This window comes from Pan troglodytes, chromosome 11, assembly GCF_028858775.2.
Source record: "Pan troglodytes isolate AG18354 chromosome 11, NHGRI_mPanTro3-v2.0_pri, whole genome shotgun sequence".
In the NCBI taxonomy this organism is placed as follows: domain Eukaryota; kingdom Metazoa; phylum Chordata; class Mammalia; order Primates; family Hominidae; genus Pan; species Pan troglodytes.
This window is the reverse complement of record NC_072409.2, coordinates 5816483-5843128: the sequence shown is the minus strand read 5'-3', so window position 1 is coordinate 5843128 and position 26646 is coordinate 5816483. Positions and strand designations below refer to the sequence as shown.

Sequence of the window (26646 nt, the reverse complement as noted above, 5' to 3'; positions counted from 1 at the left end):
GTCAGGAGAAGAGTCACTCAGGAGCCGTGTTACCAAAGTGGACATTTGCTATTGTCATTAACAAGGATTTTTTTTTTTTCACCCTCTTAACTGATGTGAAATGCAAACTTTTTTTTGCTGCCCTCCTTTCGTTAAGCCACCTCAGCAGCGCAACTGTCACCTTCCCTGTGTTTTTTTTTTTTTTAATATGAATGTGAAATTAGCGAGGATGCCCTTTCCCCTGGCGGACAGAATCCTCTGTTATTAAAAAGTAAAGCACTTTAATAATGAAAACTTTTTCCTCTTTTTCTTGTGTTTTAACTGTTTAAAATTAATGAGAAGGGCAGAATGGTTGTCAAAGCGATATTGAAAGCCGGGCAGCCAGGACCGAATAAGCACAAAAATCCCTCTAGAGTGTTAAATAAACAGAGCTCCAGCCCTCTCCGAATCCCTCTGTTGGTTATTGTATACATTCTGTAACAGCTCTCAGAATAGATCTGAGAGCCAGGGAGGCAGAGAGGTTTCAGAATTCCAATAAAGGCCTCAAATTAAAGACAGCCTGGTGCGAATTCCAGGAGAAAATTAAAGAGACCTCAAGCTTAAGTGACAGGTGACTTGCTTCTGTGTCACAACTGTCAGGGGATTTAGTGATAATATGGCAATATATTACAAAGGGCTTTTCTTATTCCCCCCTTTAGGTTTCAAAATGAGGCATCTTTTCTTCCCAACCAAAAAAAAAAAAAAAAAATTACATATATATAATGTGAGTGTGTATACAAGCGAAATACGTAGGGAAAAAAAAACCACGATAGAACTAGGTTCACAGGTTTGAAATGATAAGGTCAGTTTTAGTAAAATATAAGAAAAAGTTAATGGCAGAAAAAAATATATACAATACTTAGGAAAAAAAAAATCTTACTCCTCCCTAACCCCTGCTTCCAGAAATACCTTATTTTAAAATTGCCCCTCTTGAGAATGAATGAGGTATTTTTCAGTTGTCTTCTGGGGAGGACAGTCTAAATTTAAACTGAAGACAGAGTGGGGCAGAGTTATGCAGCACCATCTCAGCCCCCGACAGGTAAAATGCTCCTATAATGAGAGCGGGTCAAACCCCTGAGGGCACACGGATACCTGGCAGGGCTGGCTCTCCCACCCTCCAAGACACAGAGTCAGTACTGGTTAATGAAGCTAACTTCAACTAGTGGACCATGGGTAGTTTAGAAAAACACATTTCCAACCATCCATCCGCACGCAATGCACCTTTGTCTCTAACATCCTACTGATCTTGGAAAACACAGGCCATCAGAAAGGATGAGCAGGGGGCTCTGAACTTATTTTAAGATCTCGCAATGCCAGCAACGGCTCCTTTGTTGGGATAAGTTGACAGGTATATTTCACAGGACAAAAACGCTTGTAGGAAAAACATGGTTGGGTGTGTGTATACTTTGATGATGAAGATTTCACACCTATCAAGAAGCAACAGATGAGTCTAAGATAAATAGGCTGGACTATTTTTATTATAAAAAGTAATAGCAAAGGTGGGAGGTTTTTGTGAAAGCCTGCACCTTGATATTGCCAACTTCCAAGGTATTTTTAAGCAAAATGGAAGGGTTTTGTTTTAATCACTTTATTGCCAAGCTGAGTGTTACCCCATGGTCCCTAGAACCTTCTGAGTGCTTCCCAGGAAAGTTGAAAGATCAAATTTATTCTCTTTGTAGGTAGGTGAACATTCACACACCCAGACATAGCTATATATATTTTATATACCTAAATATGAAATATACATTTTACAGATGCTTCACTCGCTTTCTTTCTGTTCACAGAAGCCCAAAAATGTATGTGCCAAAGGGACATTTACCATGGGCTTCAATCACGCTGGGTGAAGGAGAGGGGCACTGTAATGAGGTGTCTGGCTATCTGAACGAAAGGCCGAGCTACTGAACCCACATTTACATGCCTGGCATTAGTTCACATGCTAGAGAACTGCTCAAATTGAGGACAGCAATTAAGACACACGTTATTTCTTACGCATAACAGAATTAAAAGTTGCATCCAGCATCTACTTTATTCTTCTTACTACTGACATGAATCACACATAAAATACTCTCTCGGGTTGTGTATATCTATGTGATAATTAGCAACACAGTCAATTTAGTTTAGTTTTTCTTTTTCCTCTGAATTCAAGTTAAACTTGGCTCAGCAAGCCAGGTCTTCACCAACAGGACACCTACAACGTAGGATGGTTAATTTAGCTTTCTAAGTTAACCAGTTATATCATGAAAGCCCAAACTTGCTCAGCTTTTCTTAAAAAAAAAAAAAAAATCACCAAACCTTAAAAATATCCAAGCATTCACTACTGTCTATCAAGGTAGGAGCTGGGGCTGAGATCATGAGACAGTTTCTAGACCTAAGAATCTGTGAGGTCTGGAACTCTACAGGGCACTTTATACCTCGTCTCATTTAAATCTCACAGCAATTGTATGTTTTACAGATGGGAAAACTGAGACTGGGGAGAAGATAATCTGCCTGAGATTGCAGAGCTAACAGCTGGGAAGCAAGGATTCAAACTCAAACTCATATCTATCTGGGACCTGGCTCTTACTCATGAAGTTAGAGCCGCTCCTCAAGTCTCAGGAAGTCCTTGAGGCTGGCCTCAAGCCAGGGAAAGGCTTAAGGAGAAGAATTTATGCTGCAAGGCCACAGAAGGGCAGATGCTACCAAAAAAAACGACTGTAGCTTGTTGCTGACAGAGTGGAGGGAGATGCAGCTGCTCCGCTCCTTCTCTGGGGACGTGTCCTTCAGGAGAGGCTTCCTGCCCTTCTACAGCTTCCCTGCGTTGCGCAGACACACAGTGATCAACTCCCTGGAGAGAAATGATCTGCACTCGGGGATAAAGACTGACACCAATGCCAGGCCCAGAAAGAGTATACCTGAGACGACGTTTGATCAAACTTACTATCTCATTGTGTAATTGTACTACTTGCCTTTATTTCCAGAGAGCTGGCAGATGCTAATGTTCCACTTATTATGATACAGCAAAAAAGGGCACTGGGATTCATGTCCCTGAGTCTGGGCTTTAATTCCACATCTGCTACTAACTTGTATGACTACAAATAATCCTGATAGTTACAGTAATAATAAAAAATGCCCTTTGGGCCGCGTGTGGTGGCTCATGCTTGTAATCCCAGCACTTTGGGAGGCCAAGATGGGCAGATCACCTGAGGTCAGGAGTTTGAGGCCAGCCTGGCCAAGATGGTGAAACCCCATCTCTACTAAAAATACAAAAGTTAGCCGGGAATGGTGGTGTGTGTCTGTAATCCAGCTACTTGGGAGGCTGAGGCAGAAGAATCGGTGGAACCCAGGAGGCAGAGGTTGCAATAAGCTGAGATCACGCCAGTGCATTCCAGCCTGGGAGACACAGCGAGACTCCATCTCAAAAAAAAAAAAAAGCCCTTTGGTCCTATGTTTTATACTTGCGACTCCAGGACTATTTCCCACACAATCCTCTGACGTCCTTAAAAGAACACTATTTTATCTCAACTTTACATGCGAAGAAACTGAGGCTTAGAAAGGTCCAGTCCAGGCCGGGTGCAGTGGCTCATGCCTGTAATCCCAGCACTTTGGGAGGCTGAGGCGGGCGGATCACAAAGTCAAGAGATTGAGACCATCCTGGCCAACATAGTGAAACCCCGTCTCTACTAAAAATACGAAAATTAGGTGGGCATGGTGGCATGCGCCTGTATTCCCAGCTACTTGGGAGGCTGAGGCAGAACTGCTTGAACCTGGGAGGCAGAGGTTGTAGTGAGCCAAGATCGTGCCACTGTACTCCAGCCTGGCGATACAGCGAGACTCCATCTCAAAAAAAAAAAAAAAAAAAAAAGAAAAAAAGAAAAAAGAAAGGTCCGGTCACAGGCTGGTGACAGATGAGGAACGTGACCCTGAGGCGTGCTCTTAGCCACTCTGCTACACTGCCTCTCCGAAAAGAAACTAAGGCTTAGAGAGGTCCAGTCCCTGCCCAAGGTCACACACTGGTGACAGATGAGGAACATGACCCTAAGGCCATGCTCTTAGCCACTCTGCTACACTGCCTCCTCCAACAGATCCGCATCTGCTCCCTGCTGATCCCACAGAGCTGCCCTGGAGCCATAATGAAGTATCTGGGGGAACATTAAAAAAGAAACCAAAAGGCCGGCTACGGTGGCTCACACCTGTAATCCCAGCACTTTGGGAGACCAAGGCGGGTGAATCATGGGGTCAGGAGTTCGAGACCAGCCTGACCAACATGGTGAAACCCTGTCTCTACTAAAAATACGAAAAAATTAGCTGGGCGTGGTGGCCTGTGCCTGTAGTCCCAGCTGCTCAAGAGGCTGAGGCAGGAGAATCACTCGAACCTGGGAGGCGGGGGTTGCAGTGAGCCAAGATCGCGCCATTGCACTCCAGCATGGCCGACAGAGCGAGACTCCGTCTCAAAAAAAAAAAAAAAAAAAAAAAAAAAGAAACCAAAAAAGCCCCTTAACTAGAATTTATGATAGTTCCAAAAGAACGGAAGTGTGCCAAGACCAATGAAGATCTGTCTGGTCACAGGTCAACACCCCTAACAACAAACTTAATAAAGGGTGGTCCAGAGGCTTACGAGTCTTATATGAAGTACTGACTTGCTTAAAGTAACCTGATGACCAATGGAGTCTTTAACAGCTTTTATTGTTCACAGGGATCTTTGCTGTGGTTGATCAAATTTCACCTCTAAATATGACTAACATTTCCTTATTTAAAAAAAGGCTCAATTATCTTGGTTTAGTTAATACTAATAAAGGCATATTGGTATACAGTTAAATATATGTGCTTTGAAGTTAAGACTTCAAATCCCAGAATGACTAAAGCATATTAGTGTGCCCCTGTGAAAGTTCCTTTGCCTCTCTAAGTCTCAGTTTCCTCATCTATAAATTGGGGCCATCACCAACTTCTCGGATTGCTATAAGATTAAATGGGACCATGCACATAAAGAATGTAGCACAGTCCTAGGTTGGGAACACACACTTTGCTAATAGAGGCTATGGCTATCTCCTCTCCTGGTATTACATACATTTCCTTAGATGCTCTCTAAAACAAGAGAATTTAAGTCAGGCTCAGTGAAACGGGGTCCCTCCCTGCTCAGGGAGAATAATGATCCAAATACAGGCACATGCTAAAGCATGAAAGAAACTCTTAAGCTTGATCTATCTGGCCCTGATTTTCCAGTCCATCCTCAGGCATACAAAAACAAATGTAAAATATTCAAGTGATTAATATCTCATAGACAAAATTACATATAGCAACACTGCACCCACACACGGGAATACTGAGTAAGGGGGTGGGGTGGGGTGAGGGAATAATGGTCTAGTCGGGTGCAGCCTTAAGAGAAGGAGCAGGAAAGGGTGTCCAGGGCTGCCTGCACCTGCTCAGAATCTCCATATGGAACTGCATGGATAATAAAAATTTTTCTTCTTAATGATCTCAACTTTACTCTTCCTCTGTGGATAGCACACACACATTAAAAAATGGATGAACTAACTGTGTCTGAAAGGAGACACAGAGATACTTATTTCTTCCATGCTGTCTGGGATAGGCAGGTCTAGGCAGCCGTCCTTGCTGAGAATCTGGACAGGGACCACCGGGGCTGAGCGTGTGGCACTGCCTCCAGACTCATTCTGGCCTGGACCTCCTTTCTGGGGAGCCTGCTGCTGTCTGGCAGGCTTCCAGAATGGACCGTAGCCCACTCGCTAGATGAGAGTGGCAAACGCATCCAGAAGCAAAGACGAGGAAAAAAAAAAAAAACAATCAAGATTTGGCCTCATCTAATGTTCATGGTTCTTAAAATAAATGTATTGCTTGACAGAGGAAGTAACCCATACACAAAGTCTCTACTACCCCAAATCAAGTGAGTCACATCTGTTGGCAGCGAGCACAATAAATAACAAAACTCACCTGGGCTCCCCATCGTTTCCCTTTAAAACAATCATCTCTTGTCAGAACACACAAAATATCTTCCATCTTAATCTCAGAAACGCTGTAAAAGGAAGGGCACAGCAAGGTAACTTTTTGCTCTTTCAAAAACACCCAAGACCTTGATGCACAAAACTGGCCTATTCTTGAGCTAATTAGACATGAAGTAGAAGTGACACCTTCCTAGGAAAGGAAATATTTTCCTAAACCCTTAGGAATTGAGAAAGGGACCTCTATGATATTAAAGGGACAGGATGATATTCCTGACAATTTCTTTCCTCTCTGATGAATTTAAAATAGGCTACATTTAGAATTTCCTTAATAGAGATTATGTCATTATTTCTTAATAAATCTTGAATACCAAATAAGTGTGCCCACTCACTGATCCACTCCCTTGATTTGAGCAGATGATGATGAAATAGAAGCATTTTGGTCTCTTTAGTTTATACTGAAGAGGAAGAAAAAAAAAAAAAGGAAGAAAAGGGTGGCCAAACATCCTCCACTGTGGGGTAAACACCCCTGTGAGGGTAACGAGGGCACAAAGCCCTGTCCCAGCAGCACTGGCCTTTCTTCTTCTACCCTGGAGGAACTTCACTCCCCCATCTCTTAATTACTGATGGGTGAAGACCAAAGGATCTCTAACGAAGCCGGAGCTGTGTGCCAAGCACTGAGACAAGAGCTTGGCCTTCACTCAGGAACAGAAGCCACAAGGAGCCAGAACACAACAGTCAGACCTGCCTAGCGGTGGAGTCTGGAAAGCCTCTGCTTCATCCAATCGACTGCAAGGCCACAGCATTTGAATGTAGGGAGCAAAGAGAGACTTGCGTGTCAGAGATGAAGGAAGAAACGTGAGCTGCTGAAAGGATACTTCCCAGGGAGAAAGAGAAACAGAAAGAGAAGGAGCTCTGAGGGGGAAACAGATCATAAGAAGACAAATGATTTTGTTGTATGCTCTTTTTTTTTTTTGAAAATGTAACAGCAAATTAAAACATGAATGGCACTCTCTTAGGTGGGAGAAGACAATTCTCCCCCTTTCACCCAAAGGTTACTCTGACAAGGCTATGAATGAAAATGCCACGTCTCTGACAGCGATTTACCTGAAATGTGTCATCTCCCTGCACACCCCCAGCCCTCACCCCTCAGCATCTTCTCTCTGCTGCCAACTCACAGCCCTATGGATGAGTGAAGCCTTTTTACAGCAGCAAAGAGTCAACCAGAGGAGGCAGAGCATGCTCTGAAAGGGCAGGAGTCAGAGGGAGAGTGCCCTGACTTCATGGGAAATCTATTTTTCATAGGAGAGAGCAATGCATGGGTATTGAACTCGCCTCTCATTTGTGCCTGGCACCCCGAGGGAAGGTGAAAACAGAGCCCAGTCCCATCTTTTTCTTGGTCTGATTTGCTTCTATTCATCACTTTTTTCTTGAGAAAAAAAGAGGAAAAACACAAAAATAAAAGAAATGCAAGACTTTGGAGTCAAATCTTGAAGCAGAAAGAAAAGAGTAATGCCGTTTGCAGTCAGGAACAGAAAAAGCTAAATATGCCACAGAACAGAAAGGCAGTGTTCTCAAATGCGTGTGCTGATATTCCAGCCAGAGTGTGGCTCATATGCTGTGTCCACATGGCGACGTCGGGGAACCACACACCCTAAGCAAACAGGAGCTGAGAGGGAACGGGAGTGATTTACAGTTTAAAAGGGCCTTCTTCCTCTTCCTAAGAAATTGCTGCTTCTGAGGAACAAAGCAAATCTACTATGATTATTTATGGGTCCATCAACAGATCTGAATCACCTCACCTTAGTACGAAACGAGATGGATAAATAAATAAATTCAGGGAACTGTCTTATGCCTGATCTAAGAAATACACATTTTGATGAAGCATTTACATTTTAATAAACCAATGATGATTTTCATTAGAAACACATTTAAAGGGGAGGCAGAAAAAAGTTAAGAAGTTGACAAATATAAAGAAGTCAAAAGAATGCAGAAGCAAAGTTCTGAGCATCTAGACAGAGGTGGCAATGGCCCAGGAACCTGTCTCTTGCCCTGTCTGCTCCATTCAACTGCCAGGGCGAGCACCGCAGCGCTCGGTCTAGGAAGGCGGGCAGCCATTTGTCGTGCTGGCCCTTGCTGCCGAGAGCCTCGGCCTGCCTTCTCCAATCTGCCCTGTGGTGCCTCAGCCCTCCCAACGCCCCTCTGCCTGGCTCTCTCATGTTCTCAGGCACAAAACATGCACATGCTTCCTCCTCAAAAAATATTTAGGAGTCGACCTTTTGGATTCTAGAAACTTTCCAGTCTGCTTCTTCCCACTGTGCACTTTGCAACTAGTTAATAGGGGTTTTGTTGTTGTCGTTGTTGCTGTTTTGCATTAAGTCAAAGAAACAGTTCATGTATAGAAACAGCCAATGTAGGGCCTTTCCTCAAACAGAAATTGGGAAGAACAATGCATGACTGCAACGTAATAACCCAGATTCTGATGTCTGTTTAAGTTGATTACAGTGCGCCCACGAGGCAGCAGCAGTCCAGGCCCAGGCCCCTCACAAGTGAGTTTTCAGAGCCGACGCCAGTGAAGTGGGGCTCATGCAAGGACCCTCCCTCCTCACGCAAATGCTCTTCCACCACCCTGCAGACTTCCTCCCCAAAAGACCTACACTTCCTCCTTTCAGAAGAGGTGGCGTTATCACTGAGTTGTCTCCTTTCTAATGCGGGATTAAAAAGGGAGTCACGTAAATGCGGGCACACTATTTTTTCCAGACAAGATCATCACAGCAGATGATGGTATTTGTTATGTCTTTAAAATATACCTGACTCCCTAATACTTCGTGCCTTTGCTAATCACTGTTTTCCCTTCTCAATTTTAGCTCTATATCTGAGCCCTTCATAGCAATCTACTTGAATGTGTTATTAGAGAAAAATGAAGAGAGCAGAGAGAGGCCCCTCTGCTGTTAACTCTGGCATTAGACAATTATCACTGGGCTCTGCAACTGCTGTCACTCATTTTTCTTAGGAAGAGGTCATGTTAAAGTGAACGAGCATGGGGGAACATCCAGAGAGCTGCGGCCAGGAAGGAATGGGAAAATGGAATTTGTAGCTCTAGAATGGAAGGAAGAGGAAAAGAAGTGTGGAGCGACTGACAGGCTATTATGGTGTGGTGACTACATTTTCTATTGTGGGGTTACAACACAAAATTCTGAAGATGCTTTCTGCATGTACACAAATTCCTATGACAGAGAAAAGCAGCCACCAGCAGCATTATGACGGGCTCCCAGCCTGTGAGAACAGGGTCAGGGAGGAAAAGGAAACTGGCTGCGCCAGCGGGCTTGCATTTTACCTTCCCCAGGGTTCCTGGTATACCTGCCTGGTGGGTGTCAGCCTCGATGCTGAAAGGGCAGCAAAGAGAGGCCAGCCAGCCACCAGCTGAGGGAGCTCAGAACTCAGCCGGAGAAGCAGCGCTGGGTGAAAAGTGACTGACTGATCTATATGAGACTTCTTTCACTAATAAGATACAATATGCACATCTTCCTTAACAAATAAAAACCACTCTTTCAACTGACAGATTGTGTTAAGATAAAGAACACACTGAAGAAAGGAAAACCCAAACTATTATTTTGGCCCCCCTGACATTACAACCAGGAGTAGTTTCCTGCCTCCCCCAACACTGAAGGACACACAGCATGTTTTCTGAATGAGCCTCAGTCCGTAAGTGTTCACACTAACAACCTTGAAAGAGTTTTGAAAAGTCTTACTAGCATGAGAGGCAGAGTTCTGCGGATGGGAGACGGGGCAGGTGTGGTGGGGACAGCCACACACGGCTCCTGCAACTGAGTGGGCTGCACCCCACAACAGGCCCCCAGGCTGCCTGCTAGGATGTTTTCATTCCAATGAAGAATGTAGTGCTTTTTTCTAGCACTGTACTTTAGGGGAGAAAAGTGTTGCAGTTTTATTTGATGTTTTACATAAAACACAGGGCTGGGCAAGGAAAAAGAAATAAGACTATCCCATTTACAGCGAGCTGGGCTGTGTGCTCATGGCACACCAGGTCTAGAATCCAGGGCTTTACGCAGAGGTATGAGGTGCTCAACTGTGACACACAAGATGGCAGCTGAATGTCCTGGCTGTGAGTGTAGTGTGGATTTCAACTGCCTCAAAATCATTTCCCCTGGGTTCATCTTCCTGGGGGAGGGAAATTGTGTGATGAGTAAAAAGCATTATTTCTTTAAAAGACAAATCAACTTTGAAGATACAAACCATTAATTGCAAGAAATAAAAGTTGTGAATAAGAGGCCTTTCAGAAGCTGCGAAGATGGTGCACACTTATCTTGCAGCAGGAGAAACGAAACGCAGCTCTCTAAAAGAAAACCAAGTACAACACATCGTCCTATGACTTAGTCTGGCAACGCAATGAAAACTGTCATGTGCTGAGGATATTAAAGGTTTTAGTTTTTGCCACTGGCTATTCTGGGACTCATTTAGGGATCACAAGGGTTAATGGCTCTTCGTCAGCTTACAAGGCCCATTCACTGTAAAAAGCGACAGAAAGTTAATTAGGTGAGACCAGCCGAAACCCCATTCAGGTTTCTGACTCACTTGATTTTGTGAGAAGCCAACGAGTTGACATATTCTGCCTCCGAAGGAGCCAAAATGAGCAGGCTGCTCCCATGGCAGCCAATCCGGGCGGTTCTTCCAATCCGGTGGATGTATTCTGCAGGTGAAGATGGAGCGTTGTACTAAAAAGGGTAACAAAAATGAAGGCATTCATAGATCACGGGACTGCCATTAATTGGAAGTGCAATACTCCTCACCTGCCTCCAGGTATCCCAAGAATTAAATCCTGGTGCTATGGTTACCCTAACACAATCACAAGGAGAAGTCACCCAACCCTGAAACTCCTGGCTTCATTGGAAATAACAAGGCTCCGACAAGCAAATGTGAACAGTGGCCAAGTTTCCGATAAACGAGACGTCTTCTCATCCCAGTATCTCCTTTTTAATTTTACTTCTCCACAGGTCTCTTCATTTTCTTATTTGCATCTTTTCACTGTGGTGACTGGATGAGGTGAAATGTAGGCAGGTGGGGGTAAATTTCTCCAGGATGACCACATGACCTTGGCCTACTTCCTTGGTAGACAAGGCCACAGGGTGAGGTGTCCAGAGGACACTGGAGGGTGTAAGGATGAAGGGGCTCCCTGCTCTGTGGGCAGGGTCTACCTCTGATGCCAGGCCACCAGGAGCAGGCCCCAGGAGCTGGTCCCCACCAGCCTGCAGCAGCCCCACTCAGTCCTTCAGAATGACGGCCATTCTACAGAATGCGGGCAGGTGAGGGGCAGGTTCCCTGCAGGTAGGGACATGCTTCTGCTTGCACGGAGAGCACTGCCAACTCAGAGAAAAGAGCAGACTCTATCACTCACTACGATGGATAATGCAAAGCATTGTATGTTTTCTTTGGCAATAACTTTGTCATCATTAAAGCTAATTGACCATCCACTCATTCTTCCCTTTTTTTTCCCTTTGATGCTACACGTATCAGAGAGATGAAGGCCAAGGTCAATATAATGTATGGGAGGCTAGGCATATTAAATGAATCAATATTCACAATATAAGCTCTAAATGATCAATTCTGTATGTCTGGCCTCCCGTACATTAAAATTGTCATTGCCTTATCTTCAGTTCACTCTGTGGCCAGCAGGAAAGAAGACACAATGCCTCCAGTTCTAAAGTGATCATCTGCAGTGAGCAGATCAGACATCCTGGCCAGTGACAGGCATGCAATCCCACTAAAATGTGAATAAACCATGACTCACGTCAACAGGGCACGTCCCCCAGCCCCGACACAAAAGGGCTTAAAAATACCATTCTGTAGACTAATGAAAAGAAAAAACAAAACTAAAACCACCAGACTCTAGTGCTAACACCTGTACCCTCTGGCAAAGCGTCTAAGGCTAGAGGTATGTGTAAGATGCTGTCAGGAACTTAATTGCTCCCTGCAGGTCAATGTACACGGACACGGCTCTCGGACAGCTGAGCCATCTCCTTCTGGACACAATGAGGCCTCCCAGGGACCGAGGTAATTCCCATTATTTTCAGGTTGTTGAAATTTTGGTTTGTGACACGAATTAGTCTAGAAGCAGGAGAGCCTGCCACCTCCCTCTCGTGAACGCACATTCTGGCTGTTTTGCTGCAGTGGTGAGGTGGGCTGGGTTAAGGAAAGATGTCAGGGGAATTGAACAGATAAGGCTGGTTTGCTGCCTGGTTACCAGGGCAACACCCAAGAGGATAATAATAATTATTCTACTTAAAGCCAATGCATCTACTCATGATCATATATTCCTGCCTAAAGCTTACACCTTAACAACTAAAAAATTACCTGAACAATCCACGTGACTTGAGGGAGATCTAAGCCCCGAGCTGCAACATCCTTTAACAAAGAAAAGAATATGGTTTAACACTGAGTTTCTGAACCTTTCTGGGGTCCTGGATATGTTTGATAATTTAATGCAAACTCTGAGAGTTCACCCGCCCACAGTACATGCACATTCGGGCATACACGTATATGCCCAGTACACACACACACACACACACACACACACACACACACACACACACACACACACAGTCCTGCATACAACTTCAGGGGGCTCAGGGACCTACTGCAGTCCTCTTGTGGTTAAAAATTCTGATTTAGGGGCAAATTCTACAGAACCCATTGATGAGGGAGTCACAACACCCTTTGCTAAAAGAATCCACAGGTTAGCCTAGGAACTTAAACAGTAATTATCAGTTGTGTAATGTAAAGAACTCTGAACTCTTCTAGCATGTTTTATTGATTTACATTTTATCTGAAAAACCACTTGAGGAACACATTCATGGATTATCACCCCCGCCCACAACCATGAGCAACGCCTAACAAGCTGGCCTTGAGGTGTGTTCTGGAACATTTCCCCTCAAGGCATTCGCTGTGGGAGTGAAGTGCAAAGTATTTACTTAGGATTTTGCTTTCTGGCCTCAGAGAGCAGCAAGGATCTAGTAATCCCCTACCCCCATCTCTTCAGGTAGCTGGATTAGAATACAGGCCAAGCCCATTAATCGCTTCAAAGATTTAGCTAGATAGCTGAAAAACTATAAAAGCAATGGAGATTTATTTTTTAATTTTATGTATCTTTTCAACTAGTCACCACCCAAAGAGCAAAAATTCTCTACTCTCTCTAGTCTCTCACCATTCTAGCAGACTAGAAAGTGGGAATTTCCCTGACTTTAGCATACATCTGTACTCAGCATTCATTCTTCAAGAATAACAGTCGTAACAAGAGTGTCCCAGCCAACATTTACTGAACACTTACTACCCATCACACACTGCGCTGAGACCTTTACCTGCGTTATCTTGACTAATCCTCAAAACAACTATTACCCCCATCTGACAGATGACAAAACCAAAGTTAAGAGAGATAAAGTATTTTGTTCGGGGACACACAGCTGGGAAGTGGAAATAATCCTCGAATCCAGGTCTGCTTTGCTTTTTCAAGGCCGTATTATATTATACCGCATTCCACCATCAAAAATGATCCCATGTCCCTCATATGCTGCTGGTGGGAATCCCTATGGCAGGGAATTTGGTAGTATCTAGCAAAATTACATGTGCATTTGCTCTTGACCCAGAGCAGTATCACTTCTAAAAGTCCACACAAAAAAAGATACACTGACAAAAATACAAAATGATATAGGCATGAGGCCATTCATTTCAGCACTATATATAATTGTAGATCTAGAAAAAAACTGTCAACCAGCAGAAGACAGGTTCAATAAAATACAGCAATATCTCACATAACAGAGTACTATACAGCTATAAAAAGAACAAAGATTTCTATATACGGATATGGAGACTCTAGGATATATTTTGAGTGTGTCTAGTATGCTTGTGTAAGAAGTTGGGAAAATATAAACATATTTGCTCATATTTCAGTAGGAAATAATGGTGGGAAGAACCCCCAAAGCTTAAAAAAACAGTTATCGCCAGGGGAGGAAAAGAAGAGGAAGGACAGGATAAAGATGGAAGCTACACTTCCTTTAATGAACTTTGATACTTTTGACTCAGACCAAAGTGTATTGGCATAATTTAAAAAGATAAACAGCTGTCACTATAGGAAACACAGAGTATCACTTATGACATATTCTCGCCAAACAAAATAAAACCTGAAACCTAGAACCTAAATCTAATCAAGTCTCTAGATCCAACCACTAGTTTACAGGAAGTATGGGAAAGAGGAACATGTTGAACACCGTGAGGACACAATTAGCCAAATCCTGAATGTAGGTTATTCTAAAAGACAAATGATCTGGTTTCTTACACAAAAAAGTTAAATAAAGGAGGAGTAACGACACCCAAAACACATTAAATAGGCAGATGGAGAACCAATACCATGATAGAGGCTCACAAAACCACCAACTGTGGTTATCTCTGGACAGAGGGATCTAGGGGGATTTTTACTTTTCTCTTTGTGTTTGGCTTTAACAATGAATTCTTATCATTTCCCCTACAATTTTTATTTAGAAAAATTTAAACCTACAGAAAAGTTAAAAGACTAGTACAATCTAGATGAAGGAGATACAGATGTAACTCCTTTACCTAGATTCTGCCACCACCAGTCTTTGGCCCATCTGTGTTCTATCTACGCATGCCCACGCACACACACACATATGCAAGCACATTTTTCTGAACCATCTGAAAGTAGGTTGCAAACATCATGACAATTTAACCCTAAATACTTTAACACATACCTCCTAAGTAAAAGGACACTGATCTACATAACCACACCACCATTATCACACCTCAGAAATTTAATGCTGAATAGCATTTTCTAATAAACAGTCCATATTCAAATTCTCCAACTGTACCTAAGATGTCTTTTTTTTTTTTTTTTTTTTAAACATGGGGTCTCATTCTGCTGCCCAGGCTGGAGTGCAGTGGCACAATCACTGCTCACCGCAGCCTCAACCTCCTGGGTTCAAGTGATGCTCTGGCCTCGACCTCCTGAGTAGCTGGACGACCAGAGGTAAGCTCCGCCACACCCAGCTAATCTAGATTCTTTCTGCCCAGGCTGGTCTTAAACTCCTGGGCTCAAGCGATCCCCCCATCCCAGCCTCCCAAAGCGTTGGGATTACAGGCATGAGCCACCACGCCTTAAGATGCCTCTTACAGTTGTTTTTCTTTCCTAAACTAGGATCAGATGGTAGGTCACGCACTCCATTGTGTCTCTGTAGACTTCCTTAGTTTGGAACCACACCCCTGCCTTTGATTGACTGACTTAGTTTTTCGATGTCTGTCATTTTTTAAGAACATCAAAATGTTCCTGAGGACATCGGACAACTGGATTTGTCTAACTGCTTCCTCATGGTAAGGTTGCGGTTAGGCTTTCTGGCACAAACAATCTCAGGGTGGTGTGTGCTTCCCATGGTTCCATGTCGGGAAACACACCGGGGCAGTCTGTCCTGTACGGGTCCCTCTGTTGAGAAGGTGACTTTCTCCTTCGTAATGAGTAAGTAACTGGGGAGTTACACTTTGAGACCACGCGAATAGCACGGTCCTGTTTCCTAAAACCTTTCACCCAAGGCTTTTAGCATTTACTGATGGCCCTTGTCTGTACTGTTACCTTGATGACTCTTTAAGTCTATCATTGCTTCCTTCCATTTCACAGCTCTGGGATACTTTTGTAAAAACAGCCCACCCCCAACCCACTGTTAAGTATCACAAAGGATTCATATGTACGTAGCTTTTTTTTTTTTTTTTTTTTTTGAGATGGAGTCTCGCTCTGTCGCCCAGGCTGGAGTGCAGTAGTCTCGATCTCCTGGACCTCATGATCTGCCCGCCTCGGCCTCCCAAAGTGCTAGGATTACAGGTGTGAGCCACCGTGCCTGGCCTGTACATAGCTTTTTTGAAAAACAATAATACTATGCGAAATTTCTATAAGAAACACACTCCCGGTGGGCGCAGTGGCTCACACCTATAATCCCAGCACTTTGGGGGGCCGAGGTGGGTGAATCACCTGAGGTCAGGAGTTCGAGACCAGCTTGACCAACATGGTGAACCCCATCTCTACTAAAAACACAAAATTAGCCAGGCATGGTGGTGCATGCCTGTAGTCCCAGCTACTTCGGAGACAGAGGCAGGAGAACTGCTTGAACCCGGGAGGTGGAGGGTGCAGTGAGCCAAGATTGCGCCGTTGCACTCCAGCCTGGGCAACAAGAGCAAAACTCTGTCTCAAAAAAAAAAGAGAAGAAGAAAGAGAAAAGAAACACACTCCTGCTTCCCCCAGCGTCAGAGGCAGGACTTGAGGGAGACACCACCCCACCATCACTCCCCCAGAAGGGCCACTGAGGGTACCTCAGGATTTGTCTGCCTTCACTCGTACCTGAGATTTGCAGGTTTCCTTTGAATGCTGGCTAGGCTGCATTTATAAGTGTGTAAGCAGAAGTTAAATGCACTAAAAGTGTGTCAACCACCCACAAAGTGTTTTCAGACAGCTCCCACAGGCTCTGGAAGCTGAAGGCTGATGTTGCAGAGCTGATGCCTTTGAGAACACAATTTAGGATGTTCTCTATCTAAAGGGGAGCGGGAGCCACTTTCTACACCAACTACAGTTTATGTTTTTAGAAACACTGATGAGTTCTTACATCTGCAAAGCTCTTGTGAAGAACTGATTTCTTGTCTTTAAGTGCACTGCAGTGGGAGATCCATGTAGGCACGGGCTGCTTGAGCTTCACAGACGTGCCTTGTAAAAATTTAATGCTCATTGGCTTAGTAAATTCAACCAGCAAACACTAAGACTCTAAAGACTCTAAAATAACGTGTGACGTTCATGAAACTCACTGTGAGTCCAAACACAGCGCAACAGTGAGTGATGAAGGGCGCCAGCAGCCTGTCATTGTGTCTTCAAGGCTCTATTTCCTACTTGGGTGACCTAGCTCTAGACAACAGGCTAAGACACAATCTTCCGGTCTCCCACTAATGCGTTTGTTGGGGGAACCTCACTGACAGCCAGCCACTGCCCAATACTCCTTGTTTTCTCTCCCCCAGATTTAACTCAGCCATTTCTTTAGGCTACCACAGTGAATAAGGAGAAAGAAAGGCAAGTCCTAGTCTAGGAAGAGAGAACTGGACTGCTTGCTCCAGTCCCACTTAGGGGCTGTCCAATCTGCGTGGGTCAGTTTGGCAAGCTGAGCCTCAGCTGCCCCGCCTATAAAATGGCTGGGAGAACCATGCTATGTACGTCATGAGGTTGTTGCTAAGATCAAATGAGACCACGTATATGACAAATATCTTCAGACCTATAAATCTCAGTATTCTGAGACTCTGTAAATCTCACTTATCCTGGTGAAGTAAGAACTGGTATCACGGCAATTAGGCAGAGAAGTGATTTCAATGTCTCTGTACTCTCCTCCTCCATCATATCTCATTCTCTGCCCCCGCCCCACCCAGGGAGAGGTCCCAGGGAAACAGCAGAGGCTCCATCTCCCTGGAGCACAGTCAGCCAGCTACATCAGATCAACAGGAGATCATGACCCACCAAGACTCGGCAGAGGATTCTGTTCTGTCTGCTCTTAGAACTTAGATGTAGCTTCATTTTATTCCTTTAAGCTAATTCGAGCAAAAGAATTGCTAAAGTCAGTTCTGAAAGACACTCAACGGTGAGGCCTTGAAGGCCCTGGGCCTGACAATTGGCTGCCTCCATGAGACCTAGGAGTACAGATGGAAGGCAGCTTGCTCAGGTGCCAGCCTGTCAGTTGGATTAAAATGACTCATTTATTTACCCAAGAACCTCACAAAGTGCTTTTACTAACAGGGAGAGGGGGCCTGCCGTCTCTCTGAGAAGGGACGCAGCACACTCGCCTCTGACGCCTTCCCGGCCTGCCAAAAGTCATTATTGCCGTGTGTGGAAAGCCATCAGCAGGGTCCAGGCCCCCGTTGTCCGGGTGACAGATTGGGCTGCGTAATCAGAGGAGGAAGGAGAGAGTGCAGAAGCTGTCAGAGGCGAGAGATCTTGGCTGGAGCCGCCAAAAAACTGGCAACATGAGTTAGCGTAACTGAGTAAACAGCAAACAATCTCCAAATGATCTTTCCATTAACAAAACAAAATAAAACGAAAAAGATATACTTTACCTAAAAAGCATACCCCAGAGAAAAGCACGAAAGTCTACATTTATTTGGGACACAGAACTGACACTGTGACTCTTCACAGCCGTATCTCCTTTGTCTCCTAGCCTCCTGGCACGGTGGAAATTTCCCAGGAGGAGAGGAAATTAAGAACTGCACAGACAGAACAGTATGCTTCAGGCGGAAAAAAATACGGAGAAGGTGGAGGAAAGCAGCACAGGTGATTTAGGTGCATCTTCTGAAAAAGAAATGCACGCGCCGGACAGCCAAGGAGGACGCCAAGGGACAGTTGGCGCCCAGGGCAGGCTGCAGGTATCTTTCCTTTCTGGGAAAAAGGTGACTGCACTCCATCCAGGGACAATCAAGGACAGCCACCGGAGACCAACAGAAAACCTAGTGTCAGCCTTAAAATCAGGTGGCTTGGAAACTCCATTTTCCGGCCATTCGGTGGTACTTCTTCTTTATCAACTCGTCAACATAATGATGGTATTAAAAGCAAGGTTCCTTTCCTCTGGCTTAGGGTGAGTTCTTCACTGTAAGTAGGAGGAAATAACATTTTGCAGATAATCCAGTGTCTGATATCTGATCCCTTTGATTGCTTAATTCCACTTGGGAAAGTGGGCTTTGAACTTCCAATGACTCCTTCTTGCTCATCCCTACTTCCTATTTAACTTGGCTTTTTCTTAGATCTAGTTTTCCAGAAGACACGAAATTACATTGTGAATGTGTGAGGACTCCTCGTCTTTCACAAACTGATTTCTTTTGCCCCCAGCTATGCTTTGCCTAGACTCCATCTTACCATAGTCACACCTTTACTGAACAGCCACATTACACAAAGCCACATTATCAGGACTTGAGAGCTGCATGAAATTAAAAAGGTCCCTGCTTTTGAGATGTTTATAATGAAAATGAAATGAAACACACACATGCACCCTTAACTGTTCCTAGCAGGAAGGAAAATGGGGTGGGGGACTTTTTAACCATGAAGGAAACAGCGTAATTGTGAACTTCTGTGTGAGCACATTGCTATTTCCAAATTTTCATAAAGACATTCATTCTGGCCTTGTTAAAAGGATCTCAGGATGATAAATTAAAATGGCAAAAGGCACAGTATAAAGGGGGGAAAATCCCCACATAACGATTAACAACACGATTCCTCTTTATCAAAAGAAGCCAGTTCTCCATCTGTCTCGTCCTGAAGTGGCCCTCGTTCCTCATTAACACCAAGGAGGCTCCTGGAGAGTGTTCAGATAGCCTGGCAAGCAACAGGCTGCTTAAAAGGACGCAGAGTGGCAGCATCTCCCCCGACCCAGGCATGATCTATTACAGCGTGTGTGTCCCACTCGCCCCGCAGCTCTCATATGCTAGAAGCGTCAGCTAGAGCAAACAAGCATGGCAGAAGAGCCAGGAACACCGAGAGGAAGTGAAGAACTTCCCACGACTGGGAACCGGCCCTCCTGTTCTGGCCCAGCAACCGAGAGAAATGAACCCCACCCAGCTCTTCTCCAGTCATCTTCACTACACAGCAAAGAGAGTCCCCAGAATATCGGCATGCTGGAGTGACCTGGACTAGAAAATGAACAAAGACTGAGGGCTTTAGAGAAATCAGGCTGTGGGCGAGGGAGAGTTCTCTTTCCATGTGGCACCTGGGACTGGCAGGGCGCAGAGGGCTGGGAGGTACTGTGCTTTGCCAAGACAATGGCATTCTTTGTCTAGCTGATACCACGTGCCTGCAGGTATCATCAGCCAGACAGAACAAGGAAAGTGATTGTATGCTTTTGACCTCACTGAGAATTATATTAACTATTTCAGAAAGAATAATCTTTTCTTCCACGCAGAGCTACTAAAAATACAAACAACAGAACTTCAGATACCTGGAGTTTTCTTTAAGGCTTACAGCTCACTCATGTCTGTAAAGTGTTTGCATACTAGGAGACTCAACAATTTCTGAGGGATAAATCCAGCATGTTATGGGTCAAAGATAAAATATTCTGTTCCTATCATAACCCAAACTCCACCCCAAAGGTTCCTACTGCTTTCTATTTCAATATTCACAGTCCAGAACATTCACTTCTCAGATAACACCAGATGAATGAAAAACTTATTCCCAGTGAGCAAGTCTATTAATCTCTGTCTTTAGAAAAACACACACACTGGTAGCTCTTAACATCGAGTTTCTTGGGCCCTGTCTAGCGCCCCCAATTTGATCTACAAAACCAAGCACCTACTGCATGCCTGCTCTGTGCTAGACACTGGGATAGAAATGCAAACAAATCACAGTCCTTGTCTTCATGATGCTTACGACCGGCTGGGAAGGCACGCAGACCAGGCGGGATGATCATTACGGTGAAGAAACGTAGGGTGCATTGGGACAGCCCCATGGGGAAGAATGGGGGGGCTTCTGAGTTTCATTTCTCTGAAGACATAAAATTTAAGGGGAGACCTAAAGATGGTTTAGTCAAAATCATGGTAGTGTTCCAGGCAGAGGGACTAGCATGAATCAAGGCCCCAAAGCTAGAAAAAGCCAGATGATACATTCCAGGACTGAAAGAGGGGACTGTTTTGCTGAAGGGTAGGGAGCAAGGGGGAGTAGGGTGAAAAGAGACAAATAGGGGTCAGGTTCCACAAAGTATTGTTAGATATAATAAGGATTTTTGACAAATTTCTTTCCCCCGCTTTTTTTCTTTTGAGACAAGGTCTCGCTTTGTTGCTCAGGCTGGAATGCAGTGGTGCAATCACAGCTCACTGTAGCCTCAACCTTCTGGGCTCAAGTGATCCTCCCGACTCAGCCTCCTGAGTAGTTGGAACTACGGGCACGTGCCACCATGCCTGGCTAATTTTTATTCCTTAATATTTTTTGTAGAGACGGGGTCTTGCTATATTGTTGCTCAGGCTGGTCGTGAACTCCTGGGCTCAAGCAATCCTCCCACCTCGGCCTCCCAAAGTGGTGGGCTGGTAGGCATGAACCACCACACCTGGCCCAACAAATTTCTTTATTAAGTAGATTATTTGGAATTAATCTTCACTAGAGACCACGCATAAAGATGGCTTTAGAACAAGCTCGAGCATCTGACTCGTGGATGGGCCTCATAAAGGGAAGGACTTGGTCAGACACAGATCTCCTCAGGAGGCAAGTATTCCATGGTTACAGCTCTCAGGTCTGAATGAGTGTCTGCAGAGCCACTGTTTGCCTCACACACAAGAAATGACACTGTGATAAGCAGGTTACCAATAAGCCCCCTCTTGCAGATAAGCACACATATATAAACACACAAGAAACCATGCTGCACTCATACAGAGACTCTACACTTAGACAGAAAAGTCTCCATTGCCTTTAATACTGAATATGGAATACAAGTTCCTTAAAAAGTAATTGCATCAAATGTGGCCTAGATGGGCATTCAAACAGCTTAGTATCTTTGTTTCTACCCAGCACTTGTTCACTGGATTGACTAAATTTATGGTACAATTTCATTACTGTGTATATAGGGACTTCTCCAATAACCAGCTGGGGATTAAGTTACATCATCCAAGATGGAACAGAGAAGGCATTTTAATCTTTGGAGATAGCAACAACTACGGTAAAGTGAATCCCCAGCCTGGGGGTAGAGAACACTGAAGGTTTGAGTTTTTAATCTCAAAAGAGCACAAGAGGCATGAGTTTAAAAGGTCAATGTTGTGCTGGAGGAGGCAGCTATCCCGGACTGCAGAGCCTGAGGCTGAGGGAGCTGGCCCTGAAATCACAGGACAAATGATAGTCGGAGACAGCAGCAAATAAAATCGGCCCAAATGCACCGATTTTCCTTTAAGAAAAGGTGAGCAGAGGCAAGCAGAGTCATTTTGTTGTGGAAAGACTTTCTCAGCTCTAATTACTCCCGATAGCTGTAATTTACAAGTTTTTGGTGGATAGAAATCTCCAAGATTCACACATTTTCAGACCAACAGCTGCCACTATTAGTGAGCAAATTGCCAAGTCTTCTGCACGGTGGTGGCTGGCTATCTGCGGCCCTGTCAGGTAACAAGAAAGAGGTGCAAAGAGGCCAGCCCCACCAAGGGGCCCCTAGTGTTCCTGGGCCCTGTAGGACTGACCACAGGACAAACTGTCAAGAGACGAAAGATTACACAGCCATCACAGAAATGTATCAGCCTTCGCATGGAACACAGGAGGATACGTACCGTGCAAAGAAGGACGCCTCTTCTGGAGTGTGAAAATTCCTGAAACACTGCTGTTCTTTCCTACAAAAACAAGGAAAAATAGAGCCTTACAACTCAGAGACAAACTCCAGCAAGGTAGGCTTACATCTCCCTAGCTCTCTCCGTCTCCTACTGCTAGAGCTATTTTCAAGCACAGAGAGGTTTGCCAGGAAAGAGGAAGAAGCGGATTCTTTACATCTTCTAAGATGACCCTGTACTTACAGGACCGGACTTGAGGCTACAGCCAAGTAGCAGGCGCTTTGAGGGTGCATTTTTGTGAGACGCTACCAGGGCAGGCACACTCTCCAGGAATGGCCAAAAACAAGAACAGGAAGGCACAAGTTACTGCATGCAGGGCTCCAAGCCTGCGTGCAATTTATTCTAAACATTCTCCTACAAGTGCTCTGAAGGAATAAAGAATAACCAACCTTCTCTACAGGCAGTTTTTTTAAAAGATTAGATATTTATAAAACTATGTATTTTAATTGGAGAGAAAATATATTTACATTAGAGGAAGAAAATATAATACCACTCAAGGCAAACCCCCACTACCACCAGGGACACCTTGACGTTTCCCGAGTCTCCATTTTATGCATAACATAACCAAATATGCAGCTTTCCAAAAAAAAAAATGGCATCCTACTATTTATACTATTAACATGCTCTTATATAGCAACAGAATATGAACATCTCTTCATGCCAATAAGTATCCAAAGACCAGGTCATCTGCTGTGGTGAAACAGTATTCAGCTAAATGGATGCACCATTATTTATGTGACCAATGTTGTATTATGGCAATTAAGGTTGTCTCTGATTTTTTTTTTTTTTGAGACAGGGTCTCATTTTGTCACCCAGGCTCACTGCACAATCTCAGCTCACTATAACCTCCACCTCCCTGGCTCAAGTGATCCTCCCACCTTGGCCTCCTGAGTAGCTGGGACTACAGGCATACACACAATGCGTGGCTAATTTTTGTATTTTCTGAAGAGACGAGGTTTTGCCATGCTGCTCAGGCTGGTCTCGAACGCCTGAGCTCAAGCAACTCACCAGCCTCAGCCTCCCAAAGTGCTAGGATTACAGGCGTGAGCCACCTCGCCCTGCTGATTTTTTAATATTGCAATCAATGCTGTGATCAACATCTCTATAAATAAGTCACTGTGTAGATTCTTAATTACTCCCTTAGGTTAAATTCCTAGAAACAGACTCGCTGGACCAAAAGGTGAGCATCTTAGCATGCTTTCAGTATGAGCCTGAAACGGCGCATTCTGAGTGCTCTTCAGTCATGAAGCTCAATGCACTTGAGTTGGTCACATTCACCTGTCAGCAGCAAATACAAAGAAATAGAACCAAACTACTCAAAATCTGGAAAAAAGTAAAGTCTCTGCCGCTTTGGCACAGTCACTATGTGCTGTGGCATGTCTTTCTGGTCTTTCCTGTGTGTAGATTTTGTCCATGGCTGGAAGCCCGGGGCACACCTCACTGAGTACACTGGATAAAGACATACAAACAACAAACATTCATCGAGTGCCCACCATGTACCAGACCTCACACGTCTGAACTTTGCTAATCCTCACAACAACCCTATGTGTAAGTACTATCATCACCCCCATTTTCCAGAAGAAAAAAACTGAGGCACAGACAGGTTAAGGAACTTGCCCAAAGGACACGCACACCTGGTAAAGGGCCGGAATGATATCCGAACCCAGGGAGCTGTGTTCCGGAGTCAGTGCTCAGACCCTCAAAAGGACAGATCCATTTGTCCAGTCTGCTGCACGGTCTTTATAAACGATCATTTTTAATGGCTGCATCGTAGAATCAAAATCAGAAAAAAATCAGAAAGTTCATAAAAGCTTATGAAACACCTTAAAGACTAGTTATGATGTATTCAGATTTGGGGTAAGAAAAAAAAAAAAACCTACCAAACTCTAGACTTTCATCACAACTACCATGCAAATAGTAACGTCTATCCAATGCTCGTAAACTTTTTTAGAACCATGTCAACCATCTAAGGAGACCATGCTAAGGCCTTGTAGGACAGTGGCCAGGGTAATAAGTCAGGAAAATTTAAGTGGGACTGTTTCAGCTTAGCCTGGAACAAGAAACTCACCCCTAATACTTACAAAAGAAAACACAGGGATACTATAACCTCCTGTCTTCCACTGCAAAGGCTAAATACTACACAGACATTCTCCTTTTTAAACTATAAAAACTCAATTTTAACTATAAAAAAACAACTTTTAAACTATAAAAAAAGAACTATTCCTGAAAGACAGATAAAAACAATAGTAATAAAGGCGCTTAACATCTACTGAGCACTTCCTGTGTGCTAGGCCCTGTACGGAGGGCTTTGTCTGCATTAACTCGGCCAACCTTAAAGGAAGTACAATTATCATCCCCATTTTACAGACATGGAAACTAAGTCACAGAGAGGTTAAATATTTACCTGAGATTACACAGCCAGCAAGTGACAGCCAGGACAAGACCACAAGCAGGGTGCCCCCAGAGGGCACAGCTATAAACAGCACGCTAGACTACTCCCCTGTTACAACGTGAGATGAACAGCCTCTGTATAATGAAGCTATAGACTCTTGTGTGTGATCTATTACAGCAAATTCCTGGACCATTCTGAGTCCATACCCAGCTCCCCCCAACCACGCTTGGATCGACGCCGCAGAATGCCTCTGGTAAAAACGGATTCACAGGATTAGTAAACAAAGCTTAAAACAAAAACAAAACCCCAAACCATTAATGGTATTAAATAAATAAAACCAACAACTTTGATTGAATCAGGGATCCAAAGGTAAAGACCAAGAGTTTACCTAATGCACAAGGGCTGGAATATTCAGGGATTTCTATATAATCTTGTGGCAAATAACCCGTGTCTTTGAGTGACCTTGAACAAGTTCGCTTTTCTGGGCCTCTATTTACTTAATTATTAAAACAAAAGAGCAAAAGCAAAGAGAGGCTGGACTTGTTTAGGATCGTGTCAAACCTCTAGTGTCCCTTTTAGAGCTCTAAAAATGTTATGATCTTTTAAGCTGGCTCAAGTCAAATCTCATTCTGATTTCTAGTTTTCTTTCTCACTTTCTAATTTTTGAAGCTGCCCGGTAACCTCTCCTCTAGGGCAAAATGGCTCCTATTTCCGAGTCTTGCTCGTCCTTTCTTTCCCAATTCCAGTGAGTATATCTCACTCCCACATTCCACCCCGACTCCATAACAAACGGCCTAGTTAAGAGTGGAGGAATGCGACTCACATAGCTAAGTCCCTAAAATAGGGGAAATGTTGTATTCTTCTTCCTGAACAGAAATCTTACTCTGTGCCGAGAAAGAACTGGGAACCCGAAGCCCCTTTGGTTCACGGTACCCTCTCCCAACCGAAAGTGTTCTGAGTGCAGCGCTGTGTCTTGTTGACAATGACAGCAGCCGTGCTCAGCAGTACCATATGGGATCCACAATTTAGCTCCATTAATGCTCTTAATTTGAAGACATCAAGCCCTAATTACACACTGGGTACTAAAAAGGCAAAACCCTTCCCTGGTGCCAGCTACTTAGTGGTACTCTGTTGCCTTAACAGCTGGTTGAGGTAGATTCAGGCCAAGTCGGGGCCTGTGAGCTCTCTCGGGTGGAAGAGACCAGCTCCCAGAGCAAAAGCAAATGGGAACAATAGACTCCCCTTGCCCCCATCAATCCAGCAGTGTGATCCCCTCTAGTTTCAGTGGGTCACCCATTTTCGTCTCATTCTTGACTTGCCCAGTGGAGTGTGCAAGGGTCGTAGCCATTGCTGAGCCTAAAGACCAGGTTTGCCGGACTCAGGTTCGCCCCCATCTCCATGTGGGGCCGCAGTGCTGTCGCTGCACAGGGAGATCAGTGCTTACCTCCTGCTCCATGCCGCCATGCAGCCGTAGGAATTTTAATCGCATGGAGGCAGATGGCAACTGCCCTGATGCCGGCGCCCCTGAGCTGCTCAGCAGGGTCTGTAGGAAGAGGCTGTAGTGGAACTCCACCAGCTCGCAACTTGAGAAAAAGACAACCATCTTCTGGTCTTTCTCAAACTACATCGATACAAAGGGAGGCAAAACCGACATATTTTAAGATTAGGTGACGCCAAAACGAATATTTCTCTGAACTATACAGTCATGCTGACCCCCATTTGGAAATAAAGGTGACTATCTTTGAATTATTTAAAAAAACAAAAACAAGAACAGTGATACTCCACTCTACAAAGAATGCAGGGGAGGAAAACGACACAGCTATCATTTCAAACAGGTTTCCCTTATCTGACAAAAATAAACACACCTGGGAGCACAGCTGTGTGGGAGCTCCGTTCCCTTTATTCGCCCAGGGCTTGCCA

At 44.4% G+C, this 26646-nt stretch overlaps 1 protein-coding gene across 12 annotated transcripts in view; it reads right to left on the bottom strand.

Annotated features, from left to right (window-relative positions):
- DDX31 (DEAD-box helicase 31) overlaps positions 1-26646 on the bottom strand; it is a 141663-nt gene that overhangs the window by 90837 nt on the left and 24180 nt on the right. For 6 of the 12 annotated variants that reach the window (XM_063788111.1, XM_024345947.3, XM_001168526.8 and 3 more), the window contains 5 exons: positions 26171-26347; positions 22278-22337; positions 12321-12371; positions 10545-10684; positions 5944-6025 (listed from right to left, as the gene is read on the bottom strand). In XM_063788111.1, coding sequence (XP_063644181.1) covers positions 5944-6025; positions 10545-10684; positions 12321-12371; positions 22278-22337; positions 26171-26347 — 510 coding nt within the window. Of the gene's footprint in view, positions 1-5943; positions 6026-10544; positions 10685-12320; positions 12372-18128; positions 18635-22277; positions 22338-24724; positions 24977-26170; positions 26348-26646 lie in introns of those variants that run through there. The other 6 variants (XR_010148803.1, XR_682462.3, XR_010148805.1 and 3 more) reach the window with 5 other exon arrangements.